At 41.1% G+C, this 20,487-nt stretch overlaps 1 protein-coding gene across 3 annotated transcripts in view; it reads left to right on the top strand.

The window, feature by feature from the left end:
- The window catches only part of ST8SIA1 (ST8 alpha-N-acetyl-neuraminide alpha-2,8-sialyltransferase 1), a 174,702-nt gene that overhangs the window by 33,643 nt on the left and 120,572 nt on the right, over window positions 1-20,487 (top strand). Inside the window, exon 1 of one of the 3 annotated variants that reach the window (XM_032159801.2) lies at window positions 1,404-2,330. The exons of 1 other annotated variant lie outside the window; for it this stretch is intronic. In XM_032159801.2, coding sequence (XP_032015692.1) covers window positions 2,095-2,330 — 236 coding nt within the window. In that variant the 5' untranslated portion in view covers window positions 1,404-2,094. Of the gene's footprint in view, window positions 1-1,403; window positions 2,331-20,487 lie in introns of those variants that run through there. One more of the 3 variants, XM_032159802.2, reaches the window with a different exon arrangement.

The following is a 20,487-nucleotide window of genomic DNA, read 5'->3' as shown; positions in this document are numbered from 1 at the left end:
TGTTATTTACTCTACAAATACCCCTTGAACTTGAGGAAGAAAAATGGGAATGTTTTGTGTTTTACTTAAATTATAAGATCAAAGATGGCACATGATTTATCCAAAGCCCAGGCAAGTAGGAAAAGCCCCCCCTTCTCTTCCCCTTTTCCAGAATAGAGGAGAGTTGGCTGGTTACTTTGCAGGACTTAAGATGATCTTCATTTTAAAGAATCTGTACTAGCCTCCACTGTGGTAAGATGTGACAGGGATTTCAAGGTTTCCCCTGTCTCTACTGATTTACCCAAGTAGGACAGAGATTTCTGGGGCATGCCTGCCAGTGGAGGGCAGTAGATCACTCAACTAAGAGAGCACAGTATTTTTGAGAAAATGACACTAAAGTGGTCATCTGGGATGCTACTTCGCTTTTGGTAAATAACTTTGCATCAACTTCTCAAGTTCCACCTCTCAGTGGAGACGGATGCTAGACAAAGATACCAGGCACCGCAGGCTGGTCGGCTGAACAAATGGAGTTATAGCCTTAAATTTTGTTTTCGTGATGACTAAGCTGACCAGGTTTCTTCTTTGTCCTTGCACACTTTATGCTTGACGAGATGCTTAAGCAAATAGAATAGGCGACCGCTAGGAGGTACCCGAGCTATTTGTCGGCCGCCGGGGCGAGCAGAAATGGCTAACAGCGACTCTCAGCTCGGTGGGTCAAGGCGGGTGGCGCTTTTCCAAGGTCGGGGTTGGGAAAAGCTTATCGCTTATCACAAGCAAGAAGGGCAAGAAGGACGTCTAAGAACCAACGGTCCTTTAGTCTAAAAGGCCGCGCGCCTCCAAGGCAATGTGACATCTTGAGGTCTAGTGTTTGGGCACCAGCTGCCTGCACATCTGGATGCAGCACTGCCTTTCCTTGCAGGGAGGAGGCGAGGCGGAGGACCCCGGAGTGCACGCACCTCCTCGTGCGCGCGCTCGCTTGCGCCCGTGAACGTGTGTGCGTGTGTGTGTGTGTGTGTGTGTGTGTGTGTGTGTGTATGCGCGCGCGCACACGGGCCAAGGCTCCGGGACCGGCTAATGGGGGTGGGGGCCCAGGAAGGAATAAATCTCCGCCAGCCTCCTCGCGCCTGGCTGCGGGTTAATACCCAACCAGTTAGAGAAAGACGAGGGTGACGGCAGCAGGGTGACAGCCTGGGCACACCGGCCGCGTGTCGAAGGATCAGGATATTAGCCAGTCTCCGCCACACTCAGGGACTGATATATTTCTATTGGCGGGGGGCTGTTGTTTTTTATTGTCTGCTGTTATCTCCAAAGAACAAGGGCACTAGTGAGGGGTGCGCGCTCTGGACGAGTGTTGCGGCTCGGATCGGGTCGAAGGAGGCAATTTTGCGGGTGGGGGAGGGAGAGGGAGACCTTGATTTCCACCAATCCCCGGGCGTTTGTCTGCGAAGTCCGGGGCGCAGCGGAAGGCTGCGGCGCGCCGCTGAATTAACTGATGAGAGCGAGTTCTTTTCTTCTCCGGGAGGGGTGGGGAGCGAGGGTCCCGGCGGGCGAGGCGGAGGAGCCCGGGGCAGGATAGCGGTCCCGGGCCGCCGTGGAAATTTCCAAGGACTTGGTGCGGCGCAGAGAGCGCGTCTGGGGGGGTTGCCTGGCGGCGCAGCAGCGCGGGAGGCGGCGAAGGGCGCAGGAGCATCGCTCGGAGGGGACAAGGGGACGCCACGGGCCAAATGTCTGGGAGGGAGCCGAACCTTTTCCTGGACCCTCGCCGAGGGCGACCGTGATGCTGCAGAACCGGCGGGAGCTACTCGCCGCCGCCGATCTCTGCGCACTCGGAGACCCCAGCGCCCGCCTTCTGCAGGGGAAGCGACCATGGCCATAGATCGTGACTTGCCCCCCAGCCACTTCCCCTAGAAAGAAATCCTTGGAAAAGTTGCATTTAAAAAAATCCTTGCGCTGACCTTTGGGGCCGACGGGGCCGAAGAAGCGTGCGTGCGTTTGCAAGCAAGAGAACGAAAGGTGTGTGTGCATGGGGGGCCGGCGGTGGGGGACCCTCCGCTGCCACTTCGCCTAGCTTTGTGCTGAGGCCCCGGCCCCCGCCCCTGGGACGCCGGGGCTGCGATGAGCCCCTGCAGGCGGGCCCGGCGACAAACGTCCAGAGGGGCTATGGCTGTACTGGCGTGGAAGTTCCCGCGGACCCGGCTGCCCATGGGAGCCAGTGCCCTCTGTGTCGTGGTCCTCTGTTGGCTCTACATCTTCCCCGTCTACCGGCTGCCCAACGAGAAGGAGATCGTGCAGGGGGTGCTGCAACAGGGCACGGCGTGGAGGAGGAACCAGACCGCGGCCAGAGCGTTCAGGTACTCCTGCCCTCGCGGCTCCTCCCCTCTAGCGTCCTTTCCTCCCCGAGTGCAGAGGACAGGGTCACCGGCGAGGACCGCCTTGCACCGCCTCGCAAAGGCATCCCTTTCATCCGCTCTTCCATGTCCTTTCCCTCCATTTGTGCCATTCCCAACCTGGAGACTTTAGTCAGGGTTCCTTCCCCACCCCTGACCCCCAGAGATGTGCAGACACCTGCTTTGCGCATGTAAAGACTCGACGCATTTCTTCCCAAAACGGAGTTTTATTTAACAATTTACGGATAAACAGAGGGAAGGAGAACCCAGGATAACTTAGTCTCTTGCACTTAATGAGAATTTACCTCTTGGGCTCTGCAGACATTTGAAGCTGTAGGGAACAAGAAGCAGGTAAAAGGCATCTCCCCGAGGTGGAGTGCACAGTCGGTAACATAAATCCCCAACGTCGGAGTGATGGGCGGTGGAAACATGGACGGATCCCGCAGCTTTGCGCAGTGTGCCCACAGCGAGTGCATAGACTGACTGACGTCCTGCTAAGAGACGATACTGTGCAGTTTTTGTGTTGAAATCTCGAACAACTTTCTAGTATTATTATCTCATCTTGTTGACCACAAATTGATTCTTTAGAAGGATGAGTAACTTCCCCAAGGTCATTACTTTTGACCTGTGGGTGCTGGATTTTTCATCACTTAAAGCTCCAAATCTCCCAGCTCTTTTTATTGGCTTAGACTGTGGATGCCTCTGGAAGATGGGAGATGTACTTTAAGTAGGCACCTGAAGTCAGAAAACAAACAAAATCCCCAAGCCAGGTTGGAAATCAGAACTCTGAGAATCACTCAGAGGTTGTAGATCCGCTTCCTTTCTGGGAATTTTAGATTAAATGTCTAAAAATAAGTTACAGCAGCAGGGGTTGTGTAGTTAGACTGGAGGGAAGGCAGAGCTGCTTCCCCTTCCTCTCCACCTCCCCAGGCATGTTGAGGGAACACACGGGTGCTTCCACCACTGCGAGGTGCCCCTTTCACCTTTAGTCTCTGGGGCTGAAGATGCTGCTGTTGGCTTCTTCCTGTGATTGTAGTGGTCTGGGTGGTTGGAAATGATCTCCTCTGCTCTGCAGAGGATCTTTCTAATCAGTGCCAGGGCAGGTGAGTTCTAATGTAAACATTTTTCACTGCAGTTATTTACAAATATTCAGGAGCATCTATACATTTTAAAAAACTTTTTAAACATATGGTTTCCTTCTCCTTCTCAGGCCTCCTCCTAGAAAGAGAGTTAAAAAGATAACAGAGCCAATTTGTTTAGAGGAAGGCAACTGCATTCTCCTTGGAAGGGAGGACGTTCCTTCTCTCTTTTTAGAACTCTACCATCATTGAATTTAAAAATAACCTCACTCTTCCTAAGAGTATCTAAGGGTTAATTTTTTCTTTCCTTCACAGTATTCATTGTAGGACTCAAAAGCAGGCAAAAGGCATCACATCCAGCAATTATTTTCCCTAAAGACAGAAAGCACTTTCATTTAAAGTGATCTAAGGAAATGAGTTAAGAACTTCCCACTGGTTTGCAATAAAGAGTCCATTTTTTTAATATAGGAGGAGGAATAATGAAGCCCTGTTAGACGATAGATTTCTTGTTAGAGGACACAATCAAGTGGAAAATGCTTCATATTCTGAGAAACACAGGCTGATAGTTTCTGAGACTCATTTGTTCCTTGCTTTCTGTAGCCTGGAGTAATTTTCAGTGTATTTGGCTGTTATTTGGTCTGGTCTCTATGTGCAGAGAATTACTTATTAAAATCCATACACTATGAAAACTACCTAAACACATATCCCTCAAAGTTAGTGGCTGTAAAACCATGTAAAAGGCACCATTGCTTATTGAAATAAGTTTGAGCTTCAGAGTAGAATTCTGAATTTCTACACTGAGTATGCCGTGACTAGATAAACAGCAGAGAATCTTTGGCAAGTTACTATATTTTTTGTGTCCTGGCTTTCTTGTTTATTTACATTGCAGAGTTGTTAGAAGGTTTACACTTTTAATAAAAACTGATGCCAAGTATCTAGTACATTGTGTACCCAGAAAATGGTTGCCTTATAATTGTTATAAATTATAATTTCTGGTATATGTTACAACTTAAGGAAATCTGGGCAGCCCATGAGAATTTGGAATGTTTCTCCTGCCAGATTTACAGGTAAACATTATTGGTCCCTACCCCTCTCCCCAGCCATGTACACTTACGCTAATGAACAGGGACAAGACATTTTGAAAGGTAGAAGTTTCATGGTTTGAGTTAATTATTTTTTACCTGCACATTTAATGTTCTTTAACATTTGGATTGTTAGTATATGGCAGTAGTGTTTATTTGTTAAATATTAGACTGGTCAGTCAGAAGCCATTATCATGTTAAGGAGACACAACTTTGACAAACAAGCATCTGTTTTTCTCCAGTCTGAAACATCTCCTGCATAAATACAAATATATGCACACAAATGCACAAGGTGCACTTATATGTGGAGACATATGTGCATTTATTCACAAATCATGGAATGGTGTCATATATGTGTAAAAATATAGATTTGTATACATACATAAATACAAACATTTGCAATCAGTCAATTAACCAATATTTCATGAGTGACTACTCTGCATCAGATATGTGTTAGGCCCTGGGGGATAGCAGTGGATAGGATGGATAGATTGCCTCCTCTAAGAGCTTACCTCCTAGTAGAGGATGACTGACACACAAATAAATATGATGACTTAACATACGGTTAAATTCTGTGAAGAGAAAGGAGAGTGTTTCACTATGTTTATAAACACCAAAATTTAAGATTTTATTTTGCCCTCTGTGCTTCCATTTACTTTTGTAATTTTCTTCTTCTAGCTCAGTGCTTGATATGTACTGAATTCTCAGAGAAGAACCTTGTCAAACTGCATAGGAGATGGCAGGAAGAAAGTAAGAAAGCTGTAAGAGTTTTGAACGGAACAGGAAGTTTTCCTAATGTTTATGTGGTGATAGAAAGATAAAGGAATCAATAAATCCTATTATAGAAACTTTCTTAATTCTTGTTGCTTTTGATTAAGTGATATTGTGGGAAATGCCAAACCAAAGCAGTGTTTGTTTCTTCCATCAGATCCTCACCCATTTCATTTGCTCCTCAGAAGTGAACCTGAATTCAGAATTTATGTGCAAGGCTTTATTCGTGGCACCTGACATGGTAACAATAATAGTAACAATTAAGCTAACAAGTTATTAGGTGCTTATTATCTGCCTGACACTATGCTAGTATGTATTGTCTCATTTAATCCTCATAAGAATCTTGTATAAATTGATATATCATTATCCACATTTATGAAAATGAACATGCCCTGGTCTTCAAGGGAGTTGCTATAATCCCCTGGAAAAGACAGATAATGTATATAATTAACTAACTGGAAATAGGGCCATCAAAGAGAGGAAACATAGCAGAGTGAAAACCTTATGGATTTGGGAGCTGTCAGAACATGGTTGGAATTCTGGCTGTATCCCTTTCCAGTTGTGCAATCATTGGTAAGTCCAACTCTCAGAGCTTCAGTTCCTCCACTTGCAAATTGGGGCTTATAAGAATGTCTTACAAGTTTGTGGTGAAAATTACATGATAGCATATAGACAGCACCTGGAATGATGCTTGCCATGTATCTCTGTTTAATACGTGATTGTTATAACAATAGAAACACCAGTGAAGTGCTGGGGACGTTCCCAGAACATGACATTTAATTCTACTGAAGGGAGGGAAATCGGGTTTCAGAGAGGAGGTGGCGTTTGGAGTAAGCCTCCAAGGATGGTAGGGTGGCATAGTGGTAAGAGGTGAGGATAGAAGTATATGCCAGGCAGAGAGAACAGCAAAGATCAAGGCGGAGAGATTTAGAAGTGCCTGTTGTGTTTACTGTATGGAAAGTTATTAAGTCACCCATGGAGACCACCATAGAAAAGTGGGCTGGGTGGTAAGACGAAGCCAGGAATCTTTGAATGTATTTAAGGTGTGGCTCATTAGAAATGGACAAACATCAAGGATCTAATGGTACTGGCTGCGTGTTAGCTATCAGCAGAGGTGGCGCATCACTGTTACCAGTAGGTTTAGGAAATAGAATAGAGGTTAATACAATGAAGTGGTTGTTTTGAAAATTCTGTCGACTCATTGGGTGGTAACCATTACTCTAAGCAGTCAAGTTCTTTCTTTTTCAAAATTCTGAACAAACGACTATTTTCAGCAGTTCCACCTTTATGTGGCCTCTTTTATTTGCCTATTTTTGAATCTAGGGATGTTAAAAGCTCAATTTCCATAATTGTCCCGGTGGCAGGAAAAATGCGCTGGGAGTGGAGAGGATGAGGGTAGGTGCAGCCATCTGTACAGATAAAATGTAAATTTAGTGTTTGTAAGTTGGGGATTTATGGAATTCACATTGGAAAGGTAGTTTAGGAAAAAGACGGTTTAATAAGTTTTGGTGCTCAAGAAAATATAATAAGTTTTGGTGCTCAAGAAAATATGCTACAGTTATGTTGCAGATTTACAAATGTGGAAAAAAATCTCATCAGCAATAATCGCAATAGCAAAAATCAATCACTAACATTTATTGGATATGTAAAATATACCAGGCCTAGTTCTTAGCACTTATATATGTTTTTTTTTCCCCCCAAAGCAACCTTATAAAGTAGGTTTGTGTATGTTCCCTGTTTTACAGATGAGGATATGGAGGTTTAGAGAGATCCATGAACAAAATGATGGAGTTTGGTTTCCAACCTGGAGCTATTTAATTCTAAACCTCATGCTTGTTCCTTGCTAATTTTGGATAAATGAAGCAATGCTGTATACATCTCTCTCATGATTTGGCTCTGATTCCTTCTCCAATGTCATCTTTCATCAGTTTTTCTTTTTAGTCTTTGCTAATATTGGAATAATTATGGTTCCTGAAATAGGCCAGGCTATATTGGTTTTGCTCGAGCCATCCACTCCACCTGCAATGACTTGACTTTAAGGCCACATCTTCCTGCCTTTTACCTGGCCAGTTCCTTCTCATCTCTTGACAGTGCATTATTGTGGTTAAGAGCAAAGGTTCTGAAGTCAGCTGTGTTCAAATTCTGATTCCATCACTTGCTGTGTTCTTGAGCAAATCAGCCTTCATTGCTCATTTCTCTGTCCGTAAAATGGGGCTTCTTATAGGATTGTTGTAAGAATTAGATTAGATAATGTGTTTGAAATGCTTAGAACTATTTCCAGTATATAATTAATGCTCAGTCCTTGTTAGTTCTCCTCAAGGTGGCTTCCCTTACTCCTTCCTTCCTTCCCAGGCTGTGCTTAGAACTCCTCCTCTCTGTTTTCTTTATACCATGCTCATATGATTGTAATCCTTTCAGTTATTCAAAATACCTACTACTCTGTGTCTACCACTATTACTATTGGATAGGAGATGCTGGGTCTGTAGCTGTGAACTGAACAAAATTTTTGCTTTCCTGGAATTTATAGGATAGTGATGAAAGACAGAAAATAAACAGAGAAATATACAAATAACTGGTAGTGACAGGTGCATTAGTCATGATGTATTAAAAATATGAGTGCACTTGCCTGCTTTCCCTGCTAAATTTTAAGTTTCTCACAGACAGGAACTGTGCCTCATTCATAGTTGCATTCCCAGAGCCCACATGGTCCCTGGCACACTAAATTTTGCTTAGATATCATGTGAATGAATGTTTAGGAAGGTGTGGAACCAGGTAGCCACCCAATTGGTCAACAGATATTTAATGAGACCTACTGTGTGTCCAGCACTCTGTTTGGCAGTGTAGCAGATCAGAGGAGTAAGCATCCTTTGTATTCTCAAAGAGCTCTTACTCTAGAGCAGAGGTTCTTAATTTCAACCCTCCTGACATTTTAGGCTGCATACTGCTTTGTTGTGGAGTGCTGTCCGGTACATTGTAGAATGTTCAGCAGCATCCCTGGCCTCTGTCCACTAAATGAGACAACCAAATATGTCTCCAGACTTGGCAAAATACCTCCTTGGGGGAAAAGTGCCCCTGACTGAGAACCACTGATTTGCAGAAACAAAACCTGCCCAATCGACAGGATTTAAGAAACCTTGAAAGTATGCGTAATTAAGAACTAAATTTGGAAACTACAATGTAAATGCTTTGACTAAACGTTTAGAGAAAAGAGGTGTCTCTGTGGGCTCAAGCTGTTGGAGAAGGCCTCCTGGAAGAGGCCTGAATGAACTGTACTTGATAGATAGGTCCTGGTTAGGGAAGGGTCAGGAGAGGGGAGGCATTTTAGGATATTTATATAAGCAACCGTCTTTGTCGAACGTATATGTAACAGCTGTTTAAGATTTTCATTAATGTTCCCCTTAATCCCTGGTGAGAGGGGTCCATGCTCTGTGCCCTATACTTTAAGGGGCCACATCCTTCTTTTTCTCTGGTTTCACCCTTTCTCAATGAGGCAGGGTGTTAATGGGACCTTTCTAGACCCTGGAATTTCCTGCCCAAATGACCCAAGTCTACTTCCGCAGCCTGCCTGCCTGCGTGGGGCATTTTACCCAGTCTTCTTCCTGAGAATAGCTTGCCTCCCTGGTGTGTACAATCCTAGGCCACACATCAGAGGGGGCAAGGGACAGCTAAGGGACAGCTCTTTGAGGGAGACATGGTGGAAGGAACTTTGATTTGGTGCTGTGGGGCCCACATATGCAAGTGGTATAGGCTTGCCCTGTTCCCCAGGTTGCAGGACCAAACTTCCTGGAGTTTCAGGAGGCTAAATTTGAATCTGGCATTCCAGATTGTTATGCAGGTTTATTTGTCCAGGGAGGAGAATAGAATATGTTTTATCAGTTTGTTGGTTTGATGATAACTTCTCAGTATTAGATACAGTTGTACTTTTGTTCTCTGCCTTGCAAATGGAGGTGGTTGGAGAGTTTTGGGTCTGTACTGTATAATCAATACTCAAGTGAAAAATTGTAGTGGGTTTTTTTGTAACTTGGGAGTCTATCAGTCTTCATTTGAGAGCAAAGTGTTTTAGGAAACTAGTTGGATCAATTGAATAATTATGTAAGTTAGTATAGAGTGTGGTCTGTTAGTCTTTTGACAAAGTTGTGAGTCATCTTGGAAATAATGATACTGTGTATCATTAATGCACTCTCTCATGATGGATTTGATAGATTTCTGGTAAAATAATCTATTTTAGCTTCTCATTCTGACCTGATTCTATCAGGAGCTGTGTGACCTTGGGCAAATTACTTAACCTCTCTGTACCTTTGTTGCGTCATCTGAAAAATGAGTATAATGTGCTAATCTACTTCATAGGTTTGCGATGATAATTAAATCAGATAACGAATGTAGACTCCATAACCATCCTCACCTGGCTGGGTGGGATGACAGGAAGTTTGTTCCCACCTGGAAAATGTCTGGACTTTGGATTCCCAGAGATAAGGATCTAATCCTGGTTCTGTCATTTATCAACTTTGTGACATTGAAAAATTTACTTGGTCTTGCTGAGCCTTAGCTGCAGGTGGCAATAGTTACCTTGAGAGGATTAGTTGCTGGATAATTGCTAATTATTAGTCCATAATGAGGAGAAAATCCATGTCTTTGGACACATTCTGTGCCTATTAATTGTACTTTCAGTAAAAGAATATCTGACAATGAAATATGACTTTGTGACACACCCTCTTTTTTCACAGAGTTAGTGCTGAGGGTGCGGTACTATGGCCGGCAAAATTTTAGGGAAGACAGCAGAGCCCAGCAATAAATCAACTGATTTCAATCGTTCATTCAACCACATTTGTTGAATGTCTACCGTGTACCACTTAGGTGCTGGAAATACAGTGATGAATACAAGAATGTGGTCCCTGATTTGATAAAATTTATAATCAAATTAACAGCAGTTCTCTCATATCTGTGGTTTTGTTTTCCATGGCTTCAGTTGTCCATGGTTAATTTGGTCCAAAAAAATTAAATGGAAATTCCAGAAATAAACAATTCATGAGTTTTAAATTGTGCTCTGTTTTGAGTAGTGTGATGAGATTTTGCTTTGTCCCACTATGTCTTGCCTGGATGCGAATCTTCCCTTTGTTCAGTATCTCCACACTGTTGACACTTGCTGCCCATGAGTCACTTAATGTCCATCTAGGTCGTGGGATCACCGTGCTTATGTTCAAGGAACACCTATTTTATTTTACCAGTGGCCCCAAAATGCAAGAATGATGATGCAGGTATATTGTTATAATTGTTCTATTTTATTATTAGTTATTATTGTTAATCTCTTACTGTGTCTAATTTATAAATTAAATTTTATCATAGGCATGTATGTATAGGAAAAAACGGTATATACAGCTTGGTACCATCTGAAGTTTCAGACATCCACTGGGGGTCTTGGAATGTATCCTCCACAGATAAGAGGAGATTCCTAGTTTCATTTCTTAAATCAGTAAGAAACTAAGTAACGTGGGTTTCCAAGGCTTACAGTTTGACTGTTTTGGATAATGATAATGGGTTTTGAAGGAATCGATTTTTATCCCTTTCTGTTGAACTGTCTTCTAGCTGTGGCATTACATGAGAGGGAAGCAGCCGAGACCGTAAGAGCTGTGTCACTCTAATTAGGTGCCAGGAGGAAGTGGAAGTGAATTCAGAGCCACACATTCTCCATTTTTCAGATCTTAAACACAGAAGACACTATCAGAGATTTCCAGGCGACCACAATGAGAAAAGGGCCTTTTGTCCCACTACGTCTTGCCTGGGATGCAAAATCTTTAGTTTGTTTCCATTATTGATAAAATAAACAAATATATTACATGATTGTATGTCTCCTATGTTCATTTAAACAATTTATAGTGTTTATTATTTGTCTGATTTTGGAAAGAATACATATTTACTACAGAAAATTTTTAAATGTAGTAAAAAGAAGAAAAAGCCTGCTCAAATTCCCTCACTCAGAAGAACACATAGTAAACAGTCTCTTTTGTGTATGTTTGTTTGTGTGTATTACTAAATTGTATGTATTTTGTATACTTAATTTTATATCCTCTTTTATTTACTCAAAATTATACCTTCAGTATTTTCTCATATAATTAAATAATTTTTAATTTACTAACTTGTGAAAAAATAGCTTTATAATTTTTTATTTTGGAAAAATAATTATTTATTGTCCAAGTATTATCATAAAAATACTTCTAAAAAAGATTATGCTGCTGACAAATTTACGTTAGACTTTTTTTCTTTAATGATTTCTTCATATGTATTTGTTGTATAGCTGAACATAGGAAATTAAAAAGCCTCTTTAAAGATCTGTACTTTCTCAAGGTTGGTATTTAAAGGATAAAAGCAACACGATTTTCATTTGTAAAAGTAATTGACATTTAACAAACATCGCTAATATTTTGGTTTATATTCTTCTGGATCATTCAATGCCAATGTGTGTATAAATGAAACAAAAGTGTAATGAATTCAACAGTACATTGCGAATATTTTTCTAGTAATAATATACGCAGTCTACATCATCTCTTCTAATGGCTATAAGATTTTCCGTTGTTAGGATAGATACAAATTTATTTAATTAATATACTGTTTTGGATATTTATGTTGCAATTTCTCACTTTTATGAATAATGATGTGGTGACCATCCTTTTGTATACATCTTAAACACTTACCTGCTTATAAATTTCTAGAATTAATGTTTTCACACTTTTTAGTTTGAAGCGCCAATTCTTTTTTTAAAATCTTTTAAAAATTTTTGCTCCTTGAGTTTATTCACTTAAAACGAATGCTGCTACAAGCATTTCTTCCATGCCATTAAACTTTAGCCCAGACATACATTTTAAAGCTTGCATAATTTTCTGTCATATGAATATCATTAAATGTATTTAACCAATGATATTTGTGGGAAATTTAGTTTATTTACTATTTTTATGATCATGAATAACATTGTCATTTGATGACTTTAAGTTGATTTAATTCTATATCGGTTTTTTCTTTTTTTTTTTTCAACTTTTATTTTAAGTTCAGGGGTACATATGCAGTATATGCAGGTTTGTTTCACAGGTAAACATGTGCCATAGTGGTTTACTCCACAGATCATCCCATTACCCAGGTATGAAGCCCAGTATTCATTAGCTATTCTTCCTGATGCTCTTTCTTCCCTCACCCCACCCCTGATAGGTGTGTTGTTGTTTCCCCCAATGTGTCCATGTGTTCTCATCTATCAGCTCTCACTTATAAGTGAGAACATGCAGTGTTTGGTTTTCTGTTCCTGGGTTAGTTTGCTGAGAATAATGGTTTCCAACTCCATCCATGTCCCTGCAAAGGACACGATCTCATTCCTTTTTATGGCTGCATAGTATTCCATGGTGTATATGTACCACATTTTCTTTATCCAGTCTATCACTGATGGGCATTTAGGTTGATTCCATGACTTTGCTATTGTGAATAGTGCTGCAATGAACATATGTGTGCATATATCTTTATAATAGAATGATTTATATTTCTTCGGGTATATACCCAGTAATGGAATTACTGGGTCAAATGGTATTTCTGCCTCTAGGTCTTTGAGGAATTGTCACATTGTCTTCCACAATGGTTGAACTAATTTACACTCCCACCATCAGTAAACACCAATTCTTATATTTGGCATCTTTGATTGTTCATAGAAAATCTTTGGCTTTGGCTAAGTGCAGATTTGGGGTTTTCCCTCTTTCAGTGTGCAAAGTGATTGCATAAATAGATATATTATGATTGTTAAATTAAACGATAGAATTTCCCTTAGGTGGATTTACAATAGGTCAGGCAATGAAAAAAGATCCCCATACAACTGGATATGTACAGTGGCAGGTAAACCCTTCATTTGGGATTGCAGAGACCAAGCTATGAGGAATTTATGTAGTGCAGTGGTACATGTGCTTTTATTTTTCATGGTTATCCGCTCCATTACAGTACAGTTGATAATTAGCGTGGTGTTTTATCTCCATTTAAAAAGCAATAGCTTTTTTTCTTCTAGGACTTAAGCAATTAAATAAAACTGTGACTTAAAAAGGAAAATGAACTTTTACTTCATGATAAGGTAGAGATTTCAAGGAAAAAGAAAAGTGTCCTAGATAAAATAGAAATACTATGTTTCACAACTCTAATTTTAAGAGTCATTTTCCTATTTACTAAAATTAAACGTCTTCAGCATGAATCTGGAGCAGATCGTATCCACCTGGTGAAGGGTGGAGGTGTCGTAAAAAGGCACAAAAATTCCAATGATGATATTTTGTTGGGTCAATGTTTTGGAGGTCAGGTGTTGGTGATTGTGATGACATTGCCCGATATCGTCTGCATTGTGTCCTTCTACGCCCTTGCATCTGTGTGAAATGGCTCTACATACTGTTGCTTTGGTGCTTTGGGACCAGAAATGAAGTCTTGTTGATATTTGTCTGTCTCAAGTCCCTGGTCACAGCCTTACTAAATGTCTAATGAGTATTGGATGAATAAAAACATCAGATTGTCTGAAAGGCTGGTAGACAGCTGTCTGAATACCTTTTAGGGGGCAGTTTCACTTATTGTCTATTATTAAGACTTTAGGCTCTAAATATTCACTACTAATTCATGTATTCACTCCTTCATTCCTTTATTCAACAAATATATATTCAATGCCTTCTATGTGCCAGGCACAATGCTAGTTACTGAGAACAGAGTGATAGGCCAAGAGGACGTGGGCCTTCCCCCATACAACAAACAAGCATGCAGCACACAACGGGAAAGGAGCAGCAACATTCTCCAGTCTCTCCACTTCTTTATATGGAAGGAAAAACAAACACAGGTTTGCCTTAGCTTTCAGAACTTAGCTGTGTCTGCCTGTATTTGATTCAGTCCATAAAGGGCCCTAATCTCCACTCTGGTCCATCCAGTGTGGTGCCTGAATCCTGATTGCGATGCCAGAGGTCTCTGTCTAGTTCAGTGGTATGATATCTTTGGACTCTTGCTAACCTATGCAACATGTGAAATGCTGGAGAGGAAAAGCACTTTAAAACCTTGCTGAAAGATACATGAGCCCATGGGGGAACACAAAGCCCAATTACTGGTAGAATCAAAGGGACAGAGGCAGGCTGGCTTGGATGGGGATTGCTCACTTTGTAAGCAACTGTTCTCAACTCAACCTGCCACCCTGCAATAGCAAAGAAGAGGAAGTGGAGGGGCCGGCAGCAAGACTCTCTGGTGAGCTGAGTCAGTAGGCAGTGAGCTGAGTCTCAATTTGGGGTAAAAACACAGTCACTTTATTGTTTCCTAATAGCTGCTCCAACTATGGCATGTGAAATCTACCTCCTGACCCCCACCCCACACCCCAATTAGCTGGCTCTAATGGGTCTCTGAACAACTTGGCCAGGTTTTATTAATTTTTTATCCACTTTGATTCTTGGGACAGTCTCACTCTGGCTTTTAGCTGTTTTGTTTATTTTAAAGCACAATGAAAATTCTGGCGTCTACCACCTCCGCCTGCTCAGGCTCTAGAACCTCTAGGCACTTGCGGCGGAAGGCAAGAAGAGCAATCTCTGAGGTGGAACCCACTCCACCCTCCTCTAGGAGCTGCTTCTTCAGTTTGGGCAGGGAGGAGGGGAATATTCATAGTCCCTTTCTCTGTTGGGTGTGGCTGCTCCGCGTGAACCCTGCCTGGCTGCCCAGCCTTCTAATGGCAAGGTGTTCTGGTTCTTTCACCTGGCGGATAGCCTTCTTAGGTGGGGTCCTGATAAACACTCCATCCACAGGGAGATGGACAGCCTGATAAAAGATCCAGGAGTGCAGTGCCTGGTGTGTCTGGTGTCTGGTTGGTTCTGCAGACTCTTCCTTTCTTCATTTCACTTCATGTTTCTTTTCTTTTCTTTCCTTTTCTTTCTTTCTCTTTTTCTCTTTCTTTCTTTCTTCTCTCTCTCTTTCTTTCCTTCTTTTCTTTTTGGGTCTTTCTCTGCACCTAGGCTGGAGTGCAGTGGTGCAATCATAGCTTGCCGCAGCCCTGCTGGGCTCAAGCAATCCTCCTGCCTCAGCCTTCCAAGTACCTGGGACTGTAGGCCCAGCAAATTTTTAATTTTTATCTTTGTAGAGAAGGGGTCTCCCTATGTTGCCTGGGCTGGTCTCGAACTCCTGGGCTCAAGTGATCCTCCCACCTCGGCCTCACAAAGTGCTGGGATTACAGGCGTAAGCCACGGCGCCTGGCTCCGCTTCTTTACAGGTGATTTGTTTGGAGTTTCCTCTACCCTTCTTCTGTGTTGGCAGGGAGGGAAAGCCCTAGTCTCCCCTCTCTGTGGGGGTGAAAAGCTGTGGCCTCACCGCAAACGCATGCCACTCCCAAGGCAGCTCCTTCCCCAGTATAAGTCAGCTGGGTGGTGCCAGGACTGGTCCTGTTAGAAAACCTGTGGAGTGGTAAACATAAAAGATGGGGTACTTAGCCTATTTTGGCCTTAGGGTGGGGCCTTGACTGTAATTCCCAGATAAGAGGGAAAAATCCTCACACTTGGTTATGCTTATCCCCTGGATAAGTCTTTGAACCTTCATGAAGCTTAGTTATTGTACACCGACTAAGTTCCTTTTCTTTCTTTAAATAGATACATTATAGATGTACATAGCTTTGGGGTACATGTGATAATTTAATACATTCACATAATTTGTAAAGATCCAATCTGTTGTATACCGTTTCTTAAAGGATCGCTGCAGGTCTGTCATATGGAAATGCTCAACTGAGTCCATTCTGTTTCATCTTGAGCAAGAAATCAAGGTTTCCCATTACAAATGAGATGCCCAAGCCCCTCATCTCCTCTTTAGGGGGCTTACCATGAATGTCTTGAACTGTTTCTTCACCATTTAGAATCACTCTTCACTGTCTTTTTAAAAATTTCCTTTTCTTCTTGCTTAGGAAGCTCATGGTCAGATCAACACACCTCCTAGCTAAGCAGACTCCAAATGGGGAATGATGAATGATGCCCCTCTGGCTAGGTACCCCCAACCTTGATTCTCTTGGGGCCTCCCTCTTCTTCAGGGGAGGGAAGAATCCCCATTCTCAATAGGTTCTTCTTGCTCCCAATTTTCCCTTCATGTTCGCCAAGGTGAAGGGCAATTATAGTGGTGGCGCTGGATTGCCAATCAGACCCTTCCCCCAGCCCTGCTGAGGGCCATATGTCCACGGACTCTCCCAACTCATGCAGCATACTCAGAAGCTGCATCTCCAGTCTTGGACTTAAACCATAGTTCTGGCATAAAATCCCACTGAGCATTCTGTTACAAAAGGAAAGAACCAATAAAGAAGCCAGAAGATTGCTCCTCGTGTATCAGATGTCAAGGTTTATAACTTATAAGCAGTCCAAAAAATTCTCTTTGGACTTTTAAAATAGAGATGCAATATGGAAAATTAAGTTCAGATTTAATGAACATTTATTGAGTACCACCTGTATGCAAGCACTGTGCTAGATGCTTTAATGCAGATTTTATCAGTCAATTTAACCCTAGATCAGCTCCATTTTTTAGACAATAATGATGATATTTTCAGTAATAAAGTTGCTATTTATTTATTTTCTGTCTGCCATATGCCAGGCACTATTTTCAGCACTCTACACAGTGTTATCATTTAACATTCGCAAATGCAAAATGAAGAAGATATTATTATACTTATTTTACAAAGAAACAGGCTGTGAACAATTATTTACCTAAGGGCAGTTAGACAGTCAGTAATGCCCAGAGCTAGCATTTAATGAATGCTTACTATGCGTCAGCTCCTTTTTTAAGGATGTTCGTGGATGTTAAGATCATCATTTTCTTGATGGAGAAACTGAGCCACAAAGAGCTTAAGGACCTTGGTTGGTTAGGGTTACATAGTTAGAAAATGGACTGTCTGGCTCTAGGACTCGCAAACTTCCTTACTGTGCTGAACTTTTGCGGTAAGATCCACATTCACATTCAGGGCTTCAAGTCAAAGCCTGATAGCTCCTTATATTGCAGTGTCTTACTGCAAAGGAATGAATCGCAAATGATAAAATTTCATTTTGTATAGGTGAATTAACACTTTATTCTATTTTGCTATTGTTAAAATCAAAGGCTGTTTATATCACCCATTCCTCAAGAGCACTTCAAATAAAGCATTGAGGAAGGAGGATGTCTCTTTTTTTCCTCTCTCCGCCTGACATCTCTGATTCATCCCAGTGGCTTAGCTTGAGAAGGAGGCAGGGAAAAGAGGGGGAAGGAGGATGTCTCTTTTTTTCCTCTTTCTGCCTAACATCTCTGATTCATCCCAGTGGCTTAGCTTTAGGATTGTTTGCTCTCTTAACTATCTAGCTCTCACAGCCCACTTGCTTAATTCCCCCTTTTATCTGTAAGGTGGAAGCCTAGAAAAGATGCCAGCCATACTATACTCAGGGAAACTATGGACTGTACAACTGAGAAACAGGAGTGGAGCAATGAATCGTGTGGAGACTTCTGCGCACCCGAAAAGGGAAGTGATTCTTTCATTTCTCTCCATTGCTGAAATCTCCATGGACTTTCCTTTCGGCTATAGTCACTGTCTCTGAAGTGGAATCTATGTGATAATGTTTTGAGTTATTCAGAGAGAGAATTCAATGTGTATTTTGTTTATTAAAATAATGCATTTGTTGTGTTATGCAAGTGTATTAATCAAACATAAAAGTCTTATCAGTCTCACTTCCTAGAGATAAACAATGTTAATATTTTGATGTCTATTCTTCCAGATGTTTTCCTATTTAGAGTATAATTCATTATTTAAACTGGGATACCTGAGATAAAATGCTATAATTATGCCAGGACAACAGGCACAAACTAAGACTATTCCCAACAAACTGAGATATATAATCTCCTTACTGTGTATGAATTTTTACAGCTGTGTCTACAGAAATATCTAGATACACTCAACATGTGTCATACATGGTGATGCACAACCTCTAAGATGGCTCCCAGTGATCCCCACTCCTGGTATTCATGCCCTTGTGTCATCTTCTGCCTCCGAGTGGAGGCTGCGTTTAGTGACTCACTACTAGAATAGAATAGGATGCTATGGAAGAGATGGCACACCACTTCAGAGATTAGGTTATGAAAAGACCATGGCTTCCATTTTGAGTGCCCTCCTTCTCTCCCTGTCGGATCACTCACTCTGGGGGAAGCCAGCTGCCATGCTATGAGGCCACTCAGGCAGTCTATGGAGAGACCCTTGTGCCAAAAAACTGCAGTTCTGCTTGACAGCCAGTGAGGAACTGAGGCCACCAACAACCACGTAAGTGAACTAGGAAGCATATCCTTTAGCTTCCGATGACCGCAGCCCCAGCAGACAGCTTGACTACAAGTTCATGAGAGACCTTGAGCTGGAGCCCTCCAGCTGAGATACTCCTGGCTCTCATAAACTGTGTGAGATAGTAAGTCTTGGCTGTTTTAAGCTGCTAAGTTTGTGATAATTTGTTATATCATAATAGATAACTCATCCACATTTATTAAATAAAAAATCAAATCACGTAATAAATTGTTTTTAACAATATCCTCTTTCCTACCCACAATGTCTATCAGTAGATACCCCACTTAGTATGTGTAGTACAAAGCAATACTATTTTATTTTTTAAAATAGATAAAATATAAAATGATTTTAGAATTGACCATAATGTTTCTCCTTTCCTTTTTTTAAAATAAAAAAAGCCTTAAAAATCCTTGGAAACATGTTTTTTGCTCCTGCAATTATCTCCACAGGGTAGCTTCTTAAAGGAAAGATTTCTGGGTCGTGAGACAGCACATTTAGATTTACACTGATATTTATGAATTGTGTTCCAATTGAAGTCATCTGTTTTGTGACCAAGAGTGTATGAGAAAGCCTGGTTTTTTTTTCCCAATACTGAATGTTATCAACTTTAAACAATTTTGCCAATATATAGGTGAAAAATTTTAATTGTATTGATGAGTGAGACTCAGCTCTCTTTTACCTATGTGTTATTATCCCTGTGGATTTTGTCTTCTGCGAGGGGCACATTCATGTCTCTTAGCCACTTTCTTCTTGGGTGGTTCATCTTCTCTTTTTTGATACTAAGTGTTCCTTATTTGTTAAGGGAATGTAGTAGACATTTTTGTCACATCTGTTGCAAATATTTTTCTCAATTTGTCTTATGACTGCCTACGTTTATGTTTGAATTTTTTTCCATAACGACTTTAAAAATTATCAGGCAATCAACCTCATCAGTTTTTTCTTTTATAGCTTTTGAGCCTTCGAGTCATGAATCGTGCAGCCCGAAACATTTTCATCTGGTATTTTTATGATTTAACTTTTTGCATCTAAATTTGAGATCTATTTGTGATTTGTTTTAGTATAGTGAGGTAGAGATCCAACTTTTTCCACCAGATGTTACTAAAACAAAAACAAAAATTCACCTCTCCCCACTAATTTGTAATGCCAAGTTCATCCATTCTAGATAATCTGATATGTGTGGGTCTATTTCAGAAGTCCCACTTTTCTTCCATAGTTGTGTCTCACTTATTCTTTTCTAAAGCCATACCATAGCTTTATAGTACATTTTAATATATGCTGGGCCAGTCACTGTTTCTTTGTCAGAATTTTCTGTGCTATTGTGTCATATTTTTCTATCAGATACAATTAAGATTGTTTTGCAAGTTCAAATGATTCTTGTTGAGATTTATTATTTGAATTTCACTCATTTATATGTTATTAAGAACTGAAACTTCTTGTTTAAGAATATTTACTTGTATATTTAATTCTTATTTTATTTTCCTAAACAGAGTATTTAGCTTTTTTAGAATTCTATCTTTTTAAAATATTTAATTTTATTTTATTTTAAGTTCTGGGCTACATGTACAGATGTGCAGGTTTGTTACATAGGCAAACGTGTGCCATAGTGATTTGCTGTACCTATCAACCCATCATCTAAGTTTTAAGCCCCACAGGCATTAGCTGTTTATCCTGATGGACTTTTGACTCTAAGAACAATGATTTCACCATACAGCATTGCCTGTCTGTGAGGGGAATTTTTTTTTTTTTTTTTTTACATTAAGGGGTTTGTGAATGTGTATTTTTTTGCTTGCCCTAACTACTCTTATCTCTTCTGGATTGTTCAGAGGTGTTTAGTTCCCTCATTACTTCAAGGTTTGCTGCTGCACATTCTCCTCTTGCCCTTCACTATAGGT

The sequence above is a fragment of the Hylobates moloch genome, unplaced genomic scaffold (assembly GCF_009828535.3).
Source record: "Hylobates moloch isolate HMO894 unplaced genomic scaffold, HMol_V3 SCAFFOLD_8, whole genome shotgun sequence".
In the NCBI taxonomy this organism is placed as follows: domain Eukaryota; kingdom Metazoa; phylum Chordata; class Mammalia; order Primates; family Hylobatidae; genus Hylobates; species Hylobates moloch.
Note: the sequence above shows the minus strand (reverse complement) of the source record. Positions and strands in the feature narration are given on the sequence as shown.